This window comes from Tachypleus tridentatus, chromosome 3, assembly GCF_004210375.1.
Source record: "Tachypleus tridentatus isolate NWPU-2018 chromosome 3, ASM421037v1, whole genome shotgun sequence".
NCBI classification, from domain to species: Eukaryota; Metazoa; Arthropoda; class Merostomata; order Xiphosura; family Limulidae; genus Tachypleus; species Tachypleus tridentatus.
In genome coordinates, this window is record NC_134827.1 from 106,920,181 (window position 1) to 106,939,275 (window position 19,095).

Here is a 19,095-nt window from a genome sequence, read left to right on the forward strand (position 1 = left end):
TCTTCAAGTTGTCACTGTAAATGTATTGCACGCAGAGGCTCTGTCTCGAGGGGACCTGTATAAGTTGAAAAGCGTGGGGTCAATAAACCCTGAATCCAGCCTAGTCCACAACTAAGTTTTATTCTTTGTTCTCTAACGCAACGAAAAGAAAAACTGTGTTTTTCTTTCAACAAGGCCCGGCACGGCCAAGCGTGTTAAGGCGTTCAACTCGTAATCCGAGGATCGCGGGTTCGAATCCCGGTCGCACCAAACATGATCGCCCTTTCACCCTTTTACAAATGTTACGATCAATTTCACTATTCGTTGGTAAAAGAGTGGCCCAAGAGTTGGCGGTGGGTGGTGATGACTAGCTGCCTTCCCTCTAGTCTTTCACTGCTAAATTAGGGACGGCTAGCGCAGATAGCCGTCGTGCAGCTTTGTGCGAAATTCAAAACTGTGCCTTTCTTTCAACAAACGTATACACATTCTGTGATAATACGTCTTTGCGTGCTCGTGTCACGTGACTAATACATCGAATTCTTCAGCCATTCTCGCAGATTGTGTCATTCTCTGATAAACTATGGTTATCGGGGATTTACAGTCGATTAATTGTACAGTTATCCGTACTTGATTTCACGAAGGACACTGAATTTAATAGTGTGATGAATAACGGATCAGTGGACATGTGGTTAAAAAATGTAATTGTCTGCGGTCGGTTTATCAGTTGTGATATTTAGGGTTGTCTTCAACCCGAAATGAGCACCTTACGCGACACTTGCCAGTGATTTTGGGATAGAGCCGTCTATTCTTTTGAACTACTGACCAAAGGAACTGCAAATAGTTATCAGTATCTGCTATAACTAGGGTATTAGACCGAATAAGAGGATCCATGTCACTCTTATGATGTACCAACAGCTGAAAGTATTGAACGGCTCGAATGTGCATACCTTTACGGTTAGCCGCCTGGTACGTGAACCACTCGTTCTCCTCTAGCATAAGCTGTGGTCTTACTTTAGTAATAGATGGAATAAGGAACCAGACCCCCCACAGTACCGATTGAGATTAAATGAGCGTCCTCTTGTGTTACTGTACAGTTTAGTTAATCTTGAAGATGTTTTTTTACCTTTAATTAGCGTGATTACAGGGCAAGTGGTTTGGATTTCAAGCTTTGAATAAGGGATACTAAAAACAAAGTATTTGTGTATTTTAACTTGAGCCCTGAACAAAGGTCACCTTTGAACTTTTCTAAATCCAGTCCTGGTTCTCGAGGGCTTGTAGTGTAATCGCTTTCAGTAAGTGGTTAAAACAGTATAAAATGTATATAAACAAATTTTAACAAGTATTCCCAGAATCCGTAAAACGGTGTACTGTCCATACGTTTATTAAACCTACGCACGTGTTGTGAAAGTCAGTAAAACAAAGTAAAAATATATATATATATATGTTGAATTTATCTTTTGTTTTAAAATTGAAAAAAGAGTAAAATGTAATTTAATGAACCTAAACGTGTAATTGGACCTTTACATGTGACATCACACAAGATATTTATCAGAGTTTATGTTTTATCATTTTCTTTTGAAGCTGTTATTCGTCATGAATATTTTCGTACGCGATACTTCACTTGTAAACATATTAATATTTCGTTATTTCTGTTGAAGTTTATTCCACTTCAAAATAGTTGTTGAGAGAGTTAATATCATGAGAGTTAGGTTACACTTGCGAATTAATTGAGTCCGAAATAAATGTTTGAACTTTCCAGTTTCCTGAAATAAAAACAAGGTGTTCGATACATGACACTTGAAAGCCACGTAGAATTATTTATTATTTTATTTACAATGAACAGAAAATTTCATAATTTAAATGAACCGTATTTACCAAAAGAAATATCCTTTCTATATGTATAGAAGTATACGTACATTTATTTCTATAGCCTTACAAGTTTCCTCCACCAAAACGTTTTGAAAAACAACAAAAAAACAAACTCTGTATATTAGTTAGAATTACTTTTTAATATAACACACTTTTAACACGTTAAACGTTAACAGGTATCGTAAAATAAAACTTAATCAAAAGGCACTTCGTCCTTTTTTGAGTATCGCGAATCTCCAACACGTAAAATATAATTTCATGCGACCTACGTCACAAAACTATAATTATGTTCACGACAGGAGTTTTGTGGACAAAGTTAAGCGCAAACTAGTTTGGTTGTTAGGTTATGTAGTTCTGATAACTATTCGCCGCAAAATAAACTAACCCCGAAATCATACAAGTTCTGAGGATTCATCTAATGGTATTCCCCATAGTGGGATACAAGTTCTACGGAGTTTATCTAGTGGTATTGACCAGACTGATAATTTTAAACCGTCTCTTATCGAGCCTTGCATTTTAGGGATAAACACTAAGCCTCTTTATTGATGAGAACGTGTTAATGCCACGTTTCTCGACTCTTCGCATCTAGAGTATTACACTGTTATGATCAAATTATCTGGTAAAGCCAGTGTTCTAGCTGAGAAGGACTGTTTCCATTGTTAAAACAAATTTTTATTTTGTTTCTCTTCTTAACCAAACTACGGGGGGGGGTCACGTTTCGAGAGTGAAGGGAGGGCAAAACTTAAGCCCATATTATCTTGTAATTGACTAATAAAAGAGGTAGCTAAATTAATATATTTTCATTATATCTACAGAGTTAAAAGTTCCTAAATAGATAGGACTGGATGGAACAAAGTTGCAACGTTTTGGTTTGCGTTGAGAATATATAAATTAGAATAATTTGTCCTAATGTGGGTAGAAATGTTTACCTACACTGCACATTAACATCAAATTATCAAACCACCAACTCTTTCTAATATATTCTAAAAGCCAGCGTCAGACAAAATATATTTAGGTTTATGTAGAAACGTGTTTCAAAACGCATGAAAATTACATATCTGATTTTGATAATCGCATGCATTTTAATATGTTGACAAAATCAAGCAATAGTTTCTGTTTGTTATTTAGCACAAAGGTACACAACGGTGCTGTGCCTACCATGTTATCGGAACCCGATTTCTAGTGTTATAAGCCCTCAGACTTACCCCAGTGCCACAAGGTAGGCGAATCCAACAATAATAATAGGTTATATACACCGCATTAATTTTATTTTAAAAACTACACGTAACGCCCTCTATAATAAAATAGAACTTTGTGTCATAAATGCTTCCTATTGGCCAAGATGTTTTTTTTTTTCTTTTCTGAGTGAAATAAACACAGTTTCATGTATATTCCCCCACTCACATTCATTATAATAATCAATATATAGATTTAGGAACTATTTAGTTCTAATATGGTACCCCTTCCCCCCAACAACAGCCCCAGAAATAAAAATAATAAAGCCGCGAAAAATAGTATTGATAATGATAAAGAATAAAATATTTTCCTCAAGAAAGAAAGCTTCTATTAAAACTTGGGAACAATCCCTGCTGTTATTAAAACTTGGGAACAATCCCTGTGTGGAATATCAAATTGCCACTGAATTAGGGATTATCTCTGGATCGAGCCACGTGTAGGCACACTTTCGGGTCTCGTTCCGTTTTTTAATTTTTTCGCTGATGTTTTTAAGCTCTTCCACAAACCTGAAAGGAAAGACAAAAACAGCTTTTCAAAACTATTCATATCAAACTGTTACTTATCTGTTTATATTGCTATATTTTTTATCGGACTTGATACTTTTGTCATTTCAAAACTAAAAGTTTATTTGGTTGGAGTTTCGAGAAATCTTGTAGAATGCCCTTTCAATTTTGGTATAACACGATGGATGTCAAATTACTGGGAATTTCTCTTCAGTTGTTTAAAGTTGCTTAGACAAAATGATTAGTTAAAGAAAACAAACTACAAAATGTGTCTCTCGTTGGAACAGTCCATTTCTTAATGAAATATCAGAACTTAAGTTATAGTTATAACTTTGGTCATTAACTAATTGGTTTTTATCCAAGTCAAACACTATGGTCACTGACTGATTGGTTTTATCTTATAGTTGACCTTAAGTCAAACACCATGGCCATTGACTAATTGATTTCTATCTTCTGTATGATCTTAAGTCAAACACTTTGTCATGACGTGGGTTCGACAAATGATAATAAAACTTACATTGAATAATGGTTAGTCATCTTTTTTTTTTTTAATGAAGGTGGTCTTAATTTTGTTTTGATTAAACATAAGTTTCGAGTTTGTTTAACCGCAACTGTTAATTCAATATCATCTGTTAGTTGTTAACTTTGTACTTGATGGTAAAATGTTAAAAACTCATGACAAATAAATTACTGGATATTCGAAGTAATGGATACATTGGACTTGGAAATCTTATTTTTACCTTTTCCTGTTCACATGAATGAAACTGTATACAACTGGATTATTAACACTACACCTGGACGTTACCATTTGGATAGAGAGAATATATTATTGAAAAGTTGTATATGATTGACCGTTATTAAGCAATACTTTATTTTTTTTCTCTCAAAAATATATTGGGTTGGGTAGATACGACATGACGTAACATTAATGAATGCTCTTATTATATCTACTTTGCCATACAAACGCTAGAGCTGCATGTCTAATGACTTTATTGTTTTTTTCTCTTTTATTGGAGGATGGGACAACCAGGATTTACCAGTAGGTCTGTTGTGTTTTCAAAAATTCGTTTCCAAGCAACTTACTCTCTATGTGCCTCCACGTCGGAAGGATCAAAGAGGTATCGAACTTCAAAGTCACCCAAAGACTTGGTGGCTTTGGTGCTTAACATGCGCATAGCAAGTACTACATCAAACGTTGTCTCTTTGTTTGGCAGTTGGTCAAGAATATCTTTCTCCGTACGAGGGCGCTATAAAAAATATGAAATTATAGGTTATGTCAAGATACAATAAATTTGTACAAAACCGTCATATAGGTTTTAAATTAATGGTATTTCTGCTGTCAATTATTGAATTTCTCGTTTGGAAATATGTTTTAATAAAACTGTTATTTAAGGATTTTACCCAACAAACTCTTTAAATACGTGCTACTAAAACGTATAATTAGAAAATATGGTCATTCAAGAATAAGTGCACGCTTTAAATAAATAAGTTACGAAACAAACTGTGTGATTAATGCGCGATAATAATAAGTACCTGAAATATGAAATAAGATGGTTAATTAGTGTTACTACACTACGAACCAAGTATAATTTTAGGAAGATATTTTATTGAACTATATTAAATGTTAAAACAATTGTTAATAACCAAACACCAACTGTTCATTAAAAGAATAAAATATCAGTGTTTATTTGAGAAAATCGTTGAGTCGACCAAGTTCAAAATAGTAATAATAATAAAAACGTTATATAGAGGAATGTAAGTTACGGAAACATTTTGGAAATGTGAAACGAACCATAATTATTGTGACCTTTTATTGACCTTTAATTATTTTAAGCAACAGAAAACTTATTTTCAGTTAGTGTTGGCAGCAAGTTTTACACAACAGTAGTTTAGTCTTTAACGATATGGTTTAGAGAGTGCATATTATTTGTGTGTGTGTGTGTGCTTACCTAACCACATTGTGTTGGATTTGGAGAAACATGCTGTTATCTAGTAGTGCGTGATCATCTAAAATATTTACTGTGCTTAAATGAAAAGATGGTGAACCACAAACTGGTCAATTTTGTTGTGGTTAAAATAGATCGATAATATGGATGAAAACACACATCACTTTTTTAGATTTGCTACGATGTTAATTCTGTAACATGTTAAAATTTACTACAGTGCCAATAGTGTTATATTGTTGAAGTCTGTTTATTAGCTGCCTGAGTATTGTGATATAATAAGCGGTAAATAATGTTTAGAATATTGTGAAAAAAAATAATATAACAATTATCTCACGTTAGGATGTAAAATAGGTTTCAGCACGAGCTTGTTAATGTGTGTACGTTTTAAAACCGACAGACATCTGCCAGTTTCTCACGCAAGTGACGTCACCCTTTCAGATAGTAAGGAACCAATGAGGGTTCACGAAGCAAACAACTACTTTTTTATGCGTCTTATAGGTAAGTTGTATTTCGTTATTTGTTGAACGTTAGTTTATAACGGTGTTAATTAAGTGTCTACATAAGTTTTTTTTTTATTATATGTATTTATTTATTTTGAAGTTTCTTTTACGTTTTTAGCTTCATACTTGAATTCCGAAGTAATTTAAATCTCTTAAGATGGTTGTCCCCCGCCCCGTGGCTTAGCGGTGAGCTCAGGGAGGATTATAACATTAAAATTTGAGATTCGATCTCTGTCGTAGACACAATAGAGAATAAAAAGAGCCCTACGTATAACTTCGGGCTGAATAAACAAACAACCTGACGAACATTGTAAAATGATACTAGGATTACGACTGGAACATCTACAATATTTGTTGTGTGTGGGGCGCCCTGCTAGTACAGCGGTATGTCTCCGGATTTACAACACTATAATCAGGGGTTCGATTCCCCTCGGTGGGCTCAGCAGATAGCCCAATGTGGCTTTGCTAAAAGAAAACCCACGTGTGGGGGGAGCACTTGATTGATAAACTGATTCATTCTGATCATTAGGTTTTCCGTAATTTTCTTCATCATAATTTTCCGTAATTTTATCCATCGAGATACGACTTCATTTGATATCATTAAATTCCCTTTGTTAAATAATATACGTTATCTTCTGGTTTGTGTGGTGTATCTGATTTATGTAGGTAGCTTGCTTTTATCTAAATTTGTGTTAATAAAACATTGAAATCTAATATTCGTGATTTAAAAGCCGCACTAAACTGCAGATGTTTGATGATTGGAATCTTCTATTCGGAGTTTTTAATTCTATGTGTTGATGTTTTATCTCAGATATCATTCTGAAAAAGAATACACTGGGGTGTCCAAGCATACAGATTTAGTAAACTCAGTCTTTTATTCTGAAAGCATCAATTATTTTTATGATGCCTCAAATCAACCATTGCCTTTACTGCTGACGTCATTAACATGTACACTTTCCACTGACCTCTTAAGCCTACTTACCTTGTCCCTCAAGATGACCTCTTAAGCCTACTTACCTTGTCCCTCAAGCTGATCTCTTGAGCCTACTTACCTTGTCTCTCAAGCTGATCTCTTGAGCCTACTTACCTTGTCCCTCAAGCTGATCTCTTGAGCCTACTTACCTTGTCCCTCAAGCTGATCTCTTGAGCCTACTTACCTTGTCCCTCAAGCTGATCTCTTGAGCCTACTTACCTTGTCCCTCAAGGTGACCTCTTGAGCCTACTCACCTTGTCCCTCAAGGTGACCTCGTAAGCCTACTTACCTTGTCCCTCAAGCTGACCTCGTAAGCCTACTTACCTTGTCCCTCAAGCTGACCTCGTAAGCCTACTCACCTTGTCCCTCAAGATGACTCCTCTCATGGACTGTGGATAGTTAGGGGGAAACGAACATTCGTCATATTGTTGAAAGTTCACTGCAGCATGGAAGACGGAGCAGTTTGCTATTATGGCCGTTAGGGTTTCGATAATTTCTTCTACATTAGTGAAGCCAAGTTGATGATCCCCAGGGACACCCTGGAAAACAGCAAACGGAGTTTTAACTTTTTTAAATAGATGTTGTAAGAAAAGATGAACTGTGCATTGGCGCAACGATGTATTCAATCACTAAGCAACGAGCTTTTTTACAAACTCGTACTTAAAGTGGAATCAAGGAAAAAAAACTAAATCTTTAAAAATTATTACACCTTTTCTTAGTCACATTTTTTTTACATTAGTGTCTGTCTCTCTATCCACTTGTCTTTTATTCAACCTGGTTCATACGGGGTTCGGTTCCCTGTGGTAGACAGAGCGCATATAGCCATTGTGTAGCTTTGAGCTAATAGAACAATAGGAAAACAGTTGTCTACCTGTTTGGTTATCCGTCGGTCCGTTCGAATGTCTGTATGTTTAAGTTTTGAAAATCTAACCTAAAACTGTTGATATGATTGATTTTTTTTATAAACATAGTTATGGTAATGACGTAAAACTTTGATCACAACACTTGTAAAGACATTGATCAGCCCCAAAATTGGTGGTGGGTGATATTGACTAGCTGTTTTTCTCTCAGGCCTATCACTTCAATATTAGAGATGGCAGGTTGGTTGTCTTTGAGTAGCTTTGCGTGAAATTAAGAAATTAAGAAACGAAACAAATAAATTCCTTTTAAATACATTTTCCTCTTTGTCAGTTTACAATTTTAAACGCAAATACACTAACATTTTATGTAATATAATAAACTTAGAAGAAGAGCCGTTAGGATAACACAGATCAGTGGAGATCTCAATTTAGTATATGAACTTCACTGAAATGAAATACATTTAACCGTCGCCATTTTAACCTCTGTACACAGTTAATAACCTTCCAACGAGCTGATTATTCCATTCGGTGTATCAGTCGCCTGCCCGAGGGCTTATAAGGCTAAAACTCCACGTTCAATCCTTGCGGTTCTGTGCCCAATAGCACACATAATCACTAGTAAGCCAGCGAAGTTAATGAAAATCCACCACATCATCTAAGCCTTTTTTTAAACCCAAGTATTTTGAAATAAACTTTGCAGTAGTTTGGGTCTGAGGGTAATTAATTGTATTCATGTTTGGATGATTTACATGTAATATTCATAATGACTGTTTGGAGCGTCGCCTGGTGGTTAGATGCTCGACTCACGAATCGTGAGTTCGCGTCCCATCATCGAACATACCCACACTTTTGGGGAGGGGAACTGTGCTATAATGTTACGGTCAATCCCAATATTGTATAAGAGTAGTCTGAGAGTTGGCGGTAGGTGGTGTTGGCTCGCTGCCTTCCCTCTAGTTTATTACTTCTAAGTTAGGGACGGCTAGCATTGATAGCCCTCGAGCAGCTTTTCGTGAAATTCAACAAAACAAACAACTAAGAAATATAAATCACCAAAGGCGAAGTACCATGATGTGGCAACCACCTTCCTCTCTTGGCTTCATCAGCTCCTCTCGCCAGTTCTGAAGCTCAGTATCTTCTGAGATTTGTCCATCTTTTCCTAAGAAGAAGAACATCATGTCACTGAATACGTTATCTGAACCACTAACAAGTTTTATACAACTTAGTAAACTTCTGAAAATCGTATATGTTGGAAGTAAATGTATCTAAATTGGAAGCATCCAAAATGGCACTCTTTGTTAAAGAAATATTAAGTTTCTTTGTTGAGACAAGACTCAAGTTCTTGTTTGTGAAAACGATTCATAATACTGAACAAAATGAGTAATTACTTCCTTTTATTGTTGAGATATTAACATTGTAACAAGTATCTATCGCTGGGGATATTACATCTAGAAACTTCAAAGATAACGACTTCTCGAATAACTGTGGTAAACATTGGTTAAAGAATGATAGAGTATTGAATACATATGGTGAACATTGAACAAAAGATGACGGTTTATAAAATAAACATGGTGGACATTGATCAAAGGATGAGAAACATTTATAAACACGAATGGACCTTGTTTAAACGATGATAATCACTGAATAGATATGTCGAACAAATGAAGATGTAGAGTAGCTTTGATAAATAGAGGGAATTGTGATCAAAAGAAGGTTCACAAATGGAGAAATTTGGTCAAAGATCAAGTGTAGTGAAATGACCACAAAGAATCTTCTGCAGAAAGTCAAGGTTCTCTCTTTGTAACACAGAATTTTTTTTTTTATTTAAAATGCACATCATAAAGTGCAGTGATAATGGTTGCAAAGATTTTTATCAAAGAAAGCTGTTAATATAAGGACGACATATGCCACAAATCAACAGCAATATTAATCATAGATGTCTTTATACACGCGCACAAAGCGATTCGGATAAAGTTCCGACAGAACTTACCATAATGGTGCTTGACAATTCGCGATACGTAATTGTGGATTGCTTTATAAACGTCCACAGCGTCATCTCGATATGGGTAATATGGCAGAACTTCCGGGTCCATCACCTGAAAATAAAACAACAACAAAAAAAACGTGTGTGTGTAACTGGGAGGGATGTCTCACTACGTCACAAAGTCTGTACTGTTCTATATAACGAATAAATATCTCGTCCATATATTGCATAAGATACATAGATTCCGTTGTGCACAGATCAAATTTGTGTGGTTTAATTCATTTTATTGACTGTAAGAACGTATGCTCACGATGGATGGGGCTGATTGAACAAGTTTTATTCGTTTTGAAAATATAATGTTTTTAATGTTACCTGTTTGAGATTTTGTTGTACTATCATTACTGATAAGAAATCATTGCGGCAAATTATGTATTGTTACGTGTGTCGTTACTTGTCAGTGGACATTTTACACGAGGGATCGTTTTTGATACGAAGTGATCATTACAGTCAAATGACAGACACCAGAACAATCTCGCTTGTGTTCAGAGATGAAATTGTAATTTCAAAGAAACTATCATAATAAAGTCACCTTGGTAATGACAAACAGCCTAACTCAAAATAGTGACAAAATTTAAAGTAGGTATATACTAGCTTTAGATATAATTTTAGCAGTGCAGTAGTTTATGGCCGTATTATGCGAGTTCAACGTTTAGTTTATGAGTTTAATAATAGATGTCGCTACTATAAAAATGCTTGAATTGCAAGTGTAAAAGTAAGGCGGAGCAGTACTATCTCGGCTACTACACAGTTGGTTTAATATTCTAAAACATTTTGATTTAATATTAAAAGTAGAACATACTATTTAAATGTACTTATTAGTTATGCACAGCGTTTTACTTACACCACGAGATTCAATCTCACGTGGAATGTTGAGGTCCCGGTCAATTTTCCACTCTCGAAATCTAAAACAACAACAACAACTGTCAATTTAGACACACACACAGTTGTTGGCACTAAACACTTTTAAGTTTCACATTAACTAATTTTGTTACGAAGCGAACATGAATTGCAAACGTGTCACTAGCTCGTCTGTTTTTAGTATATTCTTACCACTTTGATCATGGTTCAATAACAGCTTCATGTCATTACCAAAAAAGATGTTATTTTTGGGACGACATAGATTAAATAAAATTTTGGTTACGAGCCCTATGTGTTTCAAATTCCTAATGTTTGTTACGTGAAACCTGTGAATACCAAAAGTACTGTCAGGTGGACACCATCTTCACTGTCCAGTGTGAGAGATCAGGTTTATAGTTGAAATACACTGTAACCTTCACTGTCTAGTGTGTGAAATCGGGTTTGTAGTGAAAATACACTGTAACCTTCACTGTCTAGTGTGCGAGATCAGGTTTATAGTTGGAATATCTGTTATAGGAACTATTAATAACTTGTTCTACTTCTGACCAAGTATTGAAGTAGTAATAGTGAACGATCCGTTTAATAACACTGGACAACAATTTTTTTGAAAAGTTTTTGCTGACTGTGACAGGTACTTGGTGGATATGCACAAATATAGTTTTGGTTTTGCTTCATCATGTAGGAACTCTGAGAAATAGACAGTTAACTGTTTACCGGCAATAACGTATTTAATTGTGTTTATGTTTCTAATACGCTATTAAGTTCAACATAATTAAAAGTGTTTTGCTCCTGATTTTCGTTTGTATTCAATGTCTGGTGCATCACGTTGCAGTGTCGAACAGTAGTCAGCAAGCATCGACGGATTCCAGTTGTCCTGATATCGTTTTTCCATTATAGCAAAACTGAAGATTTCGATGAAACGGTACGTGATGGGCAAATTTGGATGTGATTTTCGTGATCAGCAGCCAAAAATCTATAAGGAACACCCAGCAGTGTTCAAGAAGCAAAAGCTTTGTTGTGCAGTGTAATGAATAAAAAAACTCTGATTACAACGCCAGGGGGCCATTTTATGATACTAGTACCTAAAGATAATGAAATAAGTTTCTCCACAATAAGTAACATTTGCTTAACAATACCATGATCACAGGACATGTTTGTACATCCAGTTTGCTGAGAAATGGTGTCGTTTAAGTATAAGCTATAACTTAGGGTTCGATCCCTGTTCCAGACGCAGTGCAGATAACCTGTTGTATAGAGTTATGCATAAAACAAACCAGAGGATGTCCCAGATATTTGTGTTTTATATCTAATTGTTATTTAAAACCTTTGTGATTAAACAGAATAAAGTGTGGTGCGAGAGTGGCGCCCTGTACCGATTGTGAAGGTAACTATGTTTTTGTTTATTAAATAAGGTAAATTTTGAGCTTATAACGATTATTGTTAAATACCACCAACTGAAATATTTACTTGAATAAACGAAAGAAAACCTTTTATTGTTATTCAAAATTTTTATGGGATATGGCTTTTACACCACAGGAAATACGTACACCTTGTAATGGTTACATTTGAAAACGGAATACTGTTGGTTGCTACACAGAGTTAGGCTTAGTCGTGTGAAAGTTTAAAGTAGTGATTCAATTTCCTTGAATTTCGTTTCTCAGCTGTGTGAGGAAAAAACAATATTTTGTTGATAGACCGAAACTGTACTCTGTGATTTACACAGTTTAGTTTTGTGTTAAATACAAAACTATCACAAAAAATCGCATACAGTGTCAGAATAATAGTTAAAGGTCACATTTTCTCTTTTCTACTCGAACAAGTTTTAATAAATCGACAGTTTGAGTTCCTGCTCTGTAAAGAAGTTAAAGTTTTTGTCTTTCTATTTAACTCTAGTAGTTAAAACTTAGTGGCCACGTCTTTCTATTGTTATTTCCGAATTCCTTTATTATGTGTACAGCCTTAAGAATGTTATTTTTTATTTTTTCCAAATGTTTTTTGTTTGTTTGTGTTTCAGGTTTTCTCTTACCTGTTTCTCCCATGACATTAACTTTGACTTGTTTCTTACGAGAAATACGAAATACTGAATTCATTACCAACTGACTTACTCGTTTGATGTACCGTTAGCTGGCTCTTTTATTTTATTTAAAAAAACGACAGGAGGCGGAGAGTAATTAGAGATACAGAACGAAAAAAACAAAAACAAGTTAAATAATCATACGTTTTTAATACTTTATACCACTGTTTTTCTGGTTTTTTTTTCTTTGAAAACTTTGAGTGAGCCGTATGAAATTATTTTATTAATTTTAAGTATGCTGACTAAAATTCATCGTGGTGGTGTTTAGTAATAAAATTTTTTGTGTTGTTTTTTTGCGTGTGATGTAGTTATTTGGTTTGGCCATAAAAGCTGTGAAAAGCACGTAAGTCGGAAGTAACAGTATAGACTCGAAATAAAAAAGTTTTAATTCAGTGACGAACCACCAGTGCTCGACTTTGGTATTAGATACACAGAGTGATAGGGAAGCTGGCTTTTCATCTTTATTTATAAATTCGGCCGTTACCATGAACTTTTCAAATCTTATGAGTGTTTTCTGTCTGTTTTTCATTTGTAACAGTAGTTGTTTTGATTGTCATTAATATCGCAAGAACTTGTGGAATGCATTCTTTTGTGTGGCAATCCTGAATGGAGTTAGTGACAGGTCACAGGATAGTGTTGTTCGTGTGGAAGACCTGTGGTGGAAGACCTTTGAATAAGAACTTGTGGCTCTGCTGTGACACTCCTGAGTGGAGTACCTATGAATTGTGGTTCTCCTGTGACACTTTTCTGTGGAATACCATGAATAATAGCACTGATGCTTCTGTGACATTGTCAAGATATCAGTCACACGAAATTCGAACAGTTTGAAGGGCAGAACTTAAAGGTGTTTGTATTAATCACCACGAAGGAAAAAGCGCATTACATATCTTAAAGGCATCCAGGTTTTCCAATAATGTGCCTGTAATCTTGGTATATCTATTGATGAATATTTTCAAACTTTTTATTTCAGGGGAAACGCATACGAAACACTACGTTCCGTTTGTTTGAATCTTAAAACAGTCATATGAATACTGCTACGTTTGAGTTTGGAATTTTGTATCATCACGAAGGATTGTTTCCTTGTATATGTTCCCAACCAATGATATCGAAAGTGTTAGCACTTATAATGGCTTGAATCCTACCAGAGCACAAAAGTACGATGTTATGTAACATTAGTGGACAAAACGGATCTGGTTCTGAGATTGTATTAAGTCTCAAAACTTTGTGTTTAGTAAAGTAGATGCTTCCGATGGTTGAAACAGCGGTATCGTTAGATTTTATGTTTCCCTCTACCGTTGTTACACCATGACACATTAGCTCAGATCTTAGTCATTAGAGAGTTAAGTGTCTGTTGAGCTCTAGTGTTTATTTCTAAGTGTTGAGCTCTAGTGTTTATTTCTAAATGTTTATAGGAAAAACTAATGCCCAACTCTGGGGTAAACGAATTTATTAAACGTTGTGGTGAAAAAAAATGTAAAATGTCTTTTTTTATAACTTTTAACAACTTTTCATAAACTGAAAAAAAAAGTTTTATCTTCTTTCATAGTTTTTTTTTTTTTTGTAGCCAAGTACAGAGCTACGCAATGGGCTATCTGTGCTGTGCCCACTACGATTATTGAAACCTATTTTCTAGAGTTTTAAGTCCGCAGATTTACAGCTATGCCTTGGGGGGATGATGAGGGGTTATTCAGTGGTTCAGCTCCACCTGCAATTATGCTTCCAGCATCGCTACCCAGAAGGTTAAGTCACGGACTAATAAAACATGTCTAGTCTCGATATTTTTACATTATGTACATAAAAATAAACCCCGTACTGGATTATTCGCTTTCATTTATAGAATTAGAATTAAGCGTATTACGTTTCTCTTTTCTGGCTTTATGTATTGAGGCACATTAATTAAACGAACGCTATACAACTAGCAATATTAATCCCTCAAACTTTATGGCGTAGTTTAATAAACTAAGGCTAGTTTCTTCCAAGGTTCTTTAGTTTAGACTATTTTAAGGAAGTTCTTAAGTTCAAACAGCATAACTCCAAGCTACCAGGAAACCAAACTGCACACAGAACAATATTGAGTAGATGCTTACCCTCTGGCGATCAAAGAACAAAGCCCTCGCATGCCAATAGTCATCACTCTGTCCACCCACCCTCCCATCGCCATGAATTTTTCCATGATCATTCTAAAAAAAAAATAAAAAATGAAACTTCAGTCATTACATCTTATATTCATTAAAGTTTCTCATTTATATTGTAAGAAACCAATAATGTATTTAAAATATTTACAAGTCTTGTATGTGCGTTACCTTTACAAATAGATACCTCCTGTTACTTATATTATTTTGCTTTCTATCTCAAAATTTAAAATTCTGTATATTTCTAACAATTGTCATACTTACCAATAATGTGATAAAGTGGTTCTATAATTACTGTATTACATTGAGATAATATTGAACATATTCACAGCACTCACCAGTTTTTATTTTATAAACAAATAGTAAGAATTATGTGTTCCACCAAAACTAGCGGAAATAATCTTTGTTAAAACATTTTCGGTTGTTGCTGAAACGTGAATACCTTTAGAAATAAACTATTGTGGATACTCGGTACCAGTTTAAAACAAACAGTTAAAACAAATATTGTGGTTACTTGGAAACGAATCGTTTAGTAGTTTAAAAAACCACTCACGAGTTGACAGCTAAGAGGAAGTAGAAGTGAGGTGCTAGGAGCTTGAATAGTGGATGTGAGGGTGAAAGGTTCCTGTTTGTACAGACCCAGACACTTTCCATCATCAGGTGAGTTCGACCTACAGATGGAGAGACAACTTACTGCTTTAAAATCTTATCTTTATCAGAGCGGCTGTATAAAGTTATCTGAAACTCATGTGCGAGATTTCTCTCACCAGGAGAACACTGTGTAATTAATGTAATAAATCTGGATTATATTTAACGAACAGTGTAGAATGACGTAACGTAAGATGGTGGGGTTTTAACAGGATTATGTTCTACAAAGATGCCAGCAGATAATTAATATAGAACAGCCGTAAGTGATCTTATGTTAGTGCCAGTTACAATCATTAACATGGTTGCTTTAAAAGTATTTAATATAAATGTGTTTACATTCTTTCCTTGAAGATTTAATTAAAAAAACGGCTGCAGCTAATTTAACACAAAGACTTTATCCAGAACATTGCTGTACTTACCATTTCAGTCATAAAATTACCTCTATTTTTACTTCCGTATTTAATCAGGAAGTTACTCCACCTGAGTTTCTTTACTAACATTTTAAATAGCTGTTTCTCTTGGATAAGTACTACTTTATACCACTTTTGTATTGTGGGCTTGGCTGAAGCCGTCTTGGATTTTATTACCTCAAATTGAACATACAATTTTGTTTTTGAATTTCGCGCAAAGCTACTCGAGAGCTATCTGCGCTAGCCGTCCCTAATTTTGAAGTGTAACAATAGAGGGAAGGTAACTAGTCATCACCACCCACCGCCAACTCTTGGGCTACTCTTTTACCAACGAATAGTGGGATTGATCGTAACTTATGACGCCCCCACGGCTGAAGATGCGAACCCGCGACCCTCAGATTACGAGTCGCACGCCTTAACCCACCTGGCCTTGCCGGGCTGAACACACAAATTTTGACTGTATTTGAGATATAAAAGTCATTATTTTTAAAATGTTAAGAGCTAAAGATTTTATTTTTAATTACTACGACAACAACATTGTCAACAACATTGTAAAACAATAAGTACCACGGTGGGACAACGATAAATATTCAAATTCACAACGCTGAAATCAGGGGTTATATTCCCATCAGTAGACATAGGAGAAAGCAAGCACTGGCTGCTGGTTTATTAATCTGTATATTGATGAGGTAACAGCAACATACTTCAAAATGTCTAATTCTAACACATTTATTTATATTCTTGTTAATACTGAAGAATGTTAATTTTTCTTACCAATAGCGAGACAAGCTCTATGGTATGTTGCATCAGCGTTGTTGAAAAACATTTTAGCCAACATCCATGTGTAAGGTGGATCAGTGGGGAAAAACACCTAGAAATTATTAAAACGCAGAAATAAAACAATTTTAACAGTTTTTACTCTATGTGGTCTGATGTACTATAGTAATAACTTATAAAGAGCTAGGAAGGAAAAATTATTAGAGCTAGGTTTAGCTGGAAAGCTAGGAAGCCTCAATTTTTTGTCGTTATGAAGAGTACAAAAAGTGTATTTGTGTAAGTTCAATTCAAAAAATACTAAAATATCAGGTAATTATAGATGGAACTACAATTGTGTTCACGCGCACTTTGAAACCACACCCATAAATTTAATGTACGTCATGAATAAATCAGATCAATCATTTGTTATAAAAGACACAACAAAATCATTACTAAATCCAACTCGTATAGGTGACGAACTAAGCTCGTTAAACCTACATGCAATATTCAAACTTGGACAACATCAGGAGATTGTTGGGTAAAACGTATCTTAACCTCTTCCCCTCAAGCCTAAACGCTACAGATGTGTGCCCACAACGTGTAGGAGGTGCAGTTCCCACAATTTTTATTTTCTTTTTTTGACTAGCTAACCTTAGCTTCTCACCAGAAAGAAGCTAATTCCGTTCTTGTTTGAGGTATCGCTAAGCCTATTTGGCATAATTCAGTTGCATCCATAACTGCCAGTCGCTAAGCCTACAATAATTCAGCTGTGGCGTAATTATTAGTGCTTATTTATGAGTTAATTCGTATCACATTGTCACTTAGTGATTTCTATCGTATCATTTGTTTCTAATAAAATACTTATAAAGTTATGATATTAAATAGCAAAGTTGAATGCCACTGTTATACGAGAAAAAAATTCTGTTCGTTAGCAATTCGACAGATGCTCCAACCAATTGCAGCGATTGTTATGTGGGCACGTGATGCCTTACAGGTACTTGATATACTTGTAAATATCGAGGATTATTTAATTATTTTTCCTGGGATAACGGGAATATTCTTGAAATTAAAAAACAAAACAAAACCAAAAACAGTCTCGTAGAATAATCTAGAGTTGTAATCTGGAATATTTTTAATGTAATAAAACAAACTCGCAGGATTATCTGTAGATATTTATAAAGTAACAAAAGCATATAAACTTACAGGATTGTCTGGAGCTTTATCCTGAAATAACTGGACAGCAAGAGGTACAAGTTCCTTGTTTTTGTTGAGAAAAAATAAGGCAAGTGGTGCACATATCTATCGAAAAAGAAAATAACTCGAACAAGTAAGCCTTATTAGTAATAAATAAATATTCTAAAGTCAGTTTTAACTTGAGCTATTTTTGGATACTTTGTTTTTCGATTTAAGACCGGAAAATATGTTATCTTCTTTCATGGATTCTCTTTCAGTACAAATAATTTTCGTTTTTAGACCTTTTTTTCGGTTTCTTCAAACTCAGTCGCTAGGTGGCCCGGCATGGCCAGGTGGTTAAGGCATTCGACTTGCAATCCGAGAGCCATGGGTTAGAATCCCCGTCACACCAAACATGCTCGCCCTTTCAGTCATGGGTGCTTTATAATGTGACGTTCAATCCCACTATTCGTTGGTGAAAGAGTAGCCCAAGAGTTGGTGGTGGGTGGTGATGACTAGTCGTTTTCCCTCTAGTCTTACACTACTAAATTAGAGACGGCTAGCGCAGATAGCCCTCGTGTAGCTTTGTGCGAAATTCAAACCAAACCAGTCGCTTGGATGATTTTCGCCACCAGGTTCAGTGTACCAATATTTTAATATAATATTTATAATGTTACTTTCACTATCTAAGAATAAGGTTATAAGTGTGAACCCCACGTTAAATTCGAAACATGGGGGGAAGAAGTATCGTTTGTGTTAAAAGTAAATAAAACAGACGTAAATGTTTAGAATTTTTCTGCCAAAACCTCAATATGTATCTCCAGATACCCTCATAGGTTTTTACTTCAACTTTTACAAGCACTATAACTTCTAAAACCTGTAGGTTATTAGAATGTACACGATGCTATCTGTGCTAGTTCCAACGTTTAATTCTGGACAGGAACACATATTAAATGCGGGCATAATATAGGAGGTTAAGTTAGCTAAGGAGTAAGTAAGATAATAATAATTCGCTTAGTGTGTCTGTTTGTTTCACACCATGTTTCCTTTGAATGATGTTGTTAAAATATCTCGGTGGGAGAACTCGATTAATAATCAGTTGACATACACTTAACAGCCTTCTACCCTTTCAAAAAA

The 19,095-nt window shown here is 35.1% G+C and overlaps 1 protein-coding gene across 1 annotated transcript in view; it reads right to left on the reverse strand.

Moving 5' to 3' along the window:
• Positions 1-1,782: 1,782 nt before the first annotated feature.
• The window catches only part of LOC143247690 (allene oxide synthase-lipoxygenase protein-like), a 36,913-nt gene continuing 19,600 nt past the window's right edge, over positions 1,783-19,095 (reverse strand). The window contains exons 6-15 of the mRNA XM_076496084.1: positions 17,989-18,084; positions 16,804-16,900; positions 15,525-15,642; positions 14,927-15,019; positions 10,749-10,809; positions 9,854-9,959; positions 8,931-9,022; positions 7,366-7,545; positions 4,671-4,834; positions 1,783-3,590 (exon numbers count right to left, since the gene is read on the reverse strand). Coding sequence (XP_076352199.1) covers positions 3,476-3,590; positions 4,671-4,834; positions 7,366-7,545; positions 8,931-9,022; positions 9,854-9,959; positions 10,749-10,809; positions 14,927-15,019; positions 15,525-15,642; positions 16,804-16,900; positions 17,989-18,084 — 1,122 coding nt within the window. The 3' untranslated portion in view covers positions 1,783-3,475. The remainder of the gene's footprint in view (positions 3,591-4,670; positions 4,835-7,365; positions 7,546-8,930; positions 9,023-9,853; positions 9,960-10,748; positions 10,810-14,926; positions 15,020-15,524; positions 15,643-16,803; positions 16,901-17,988; positions 18,085-19,095) is intronic.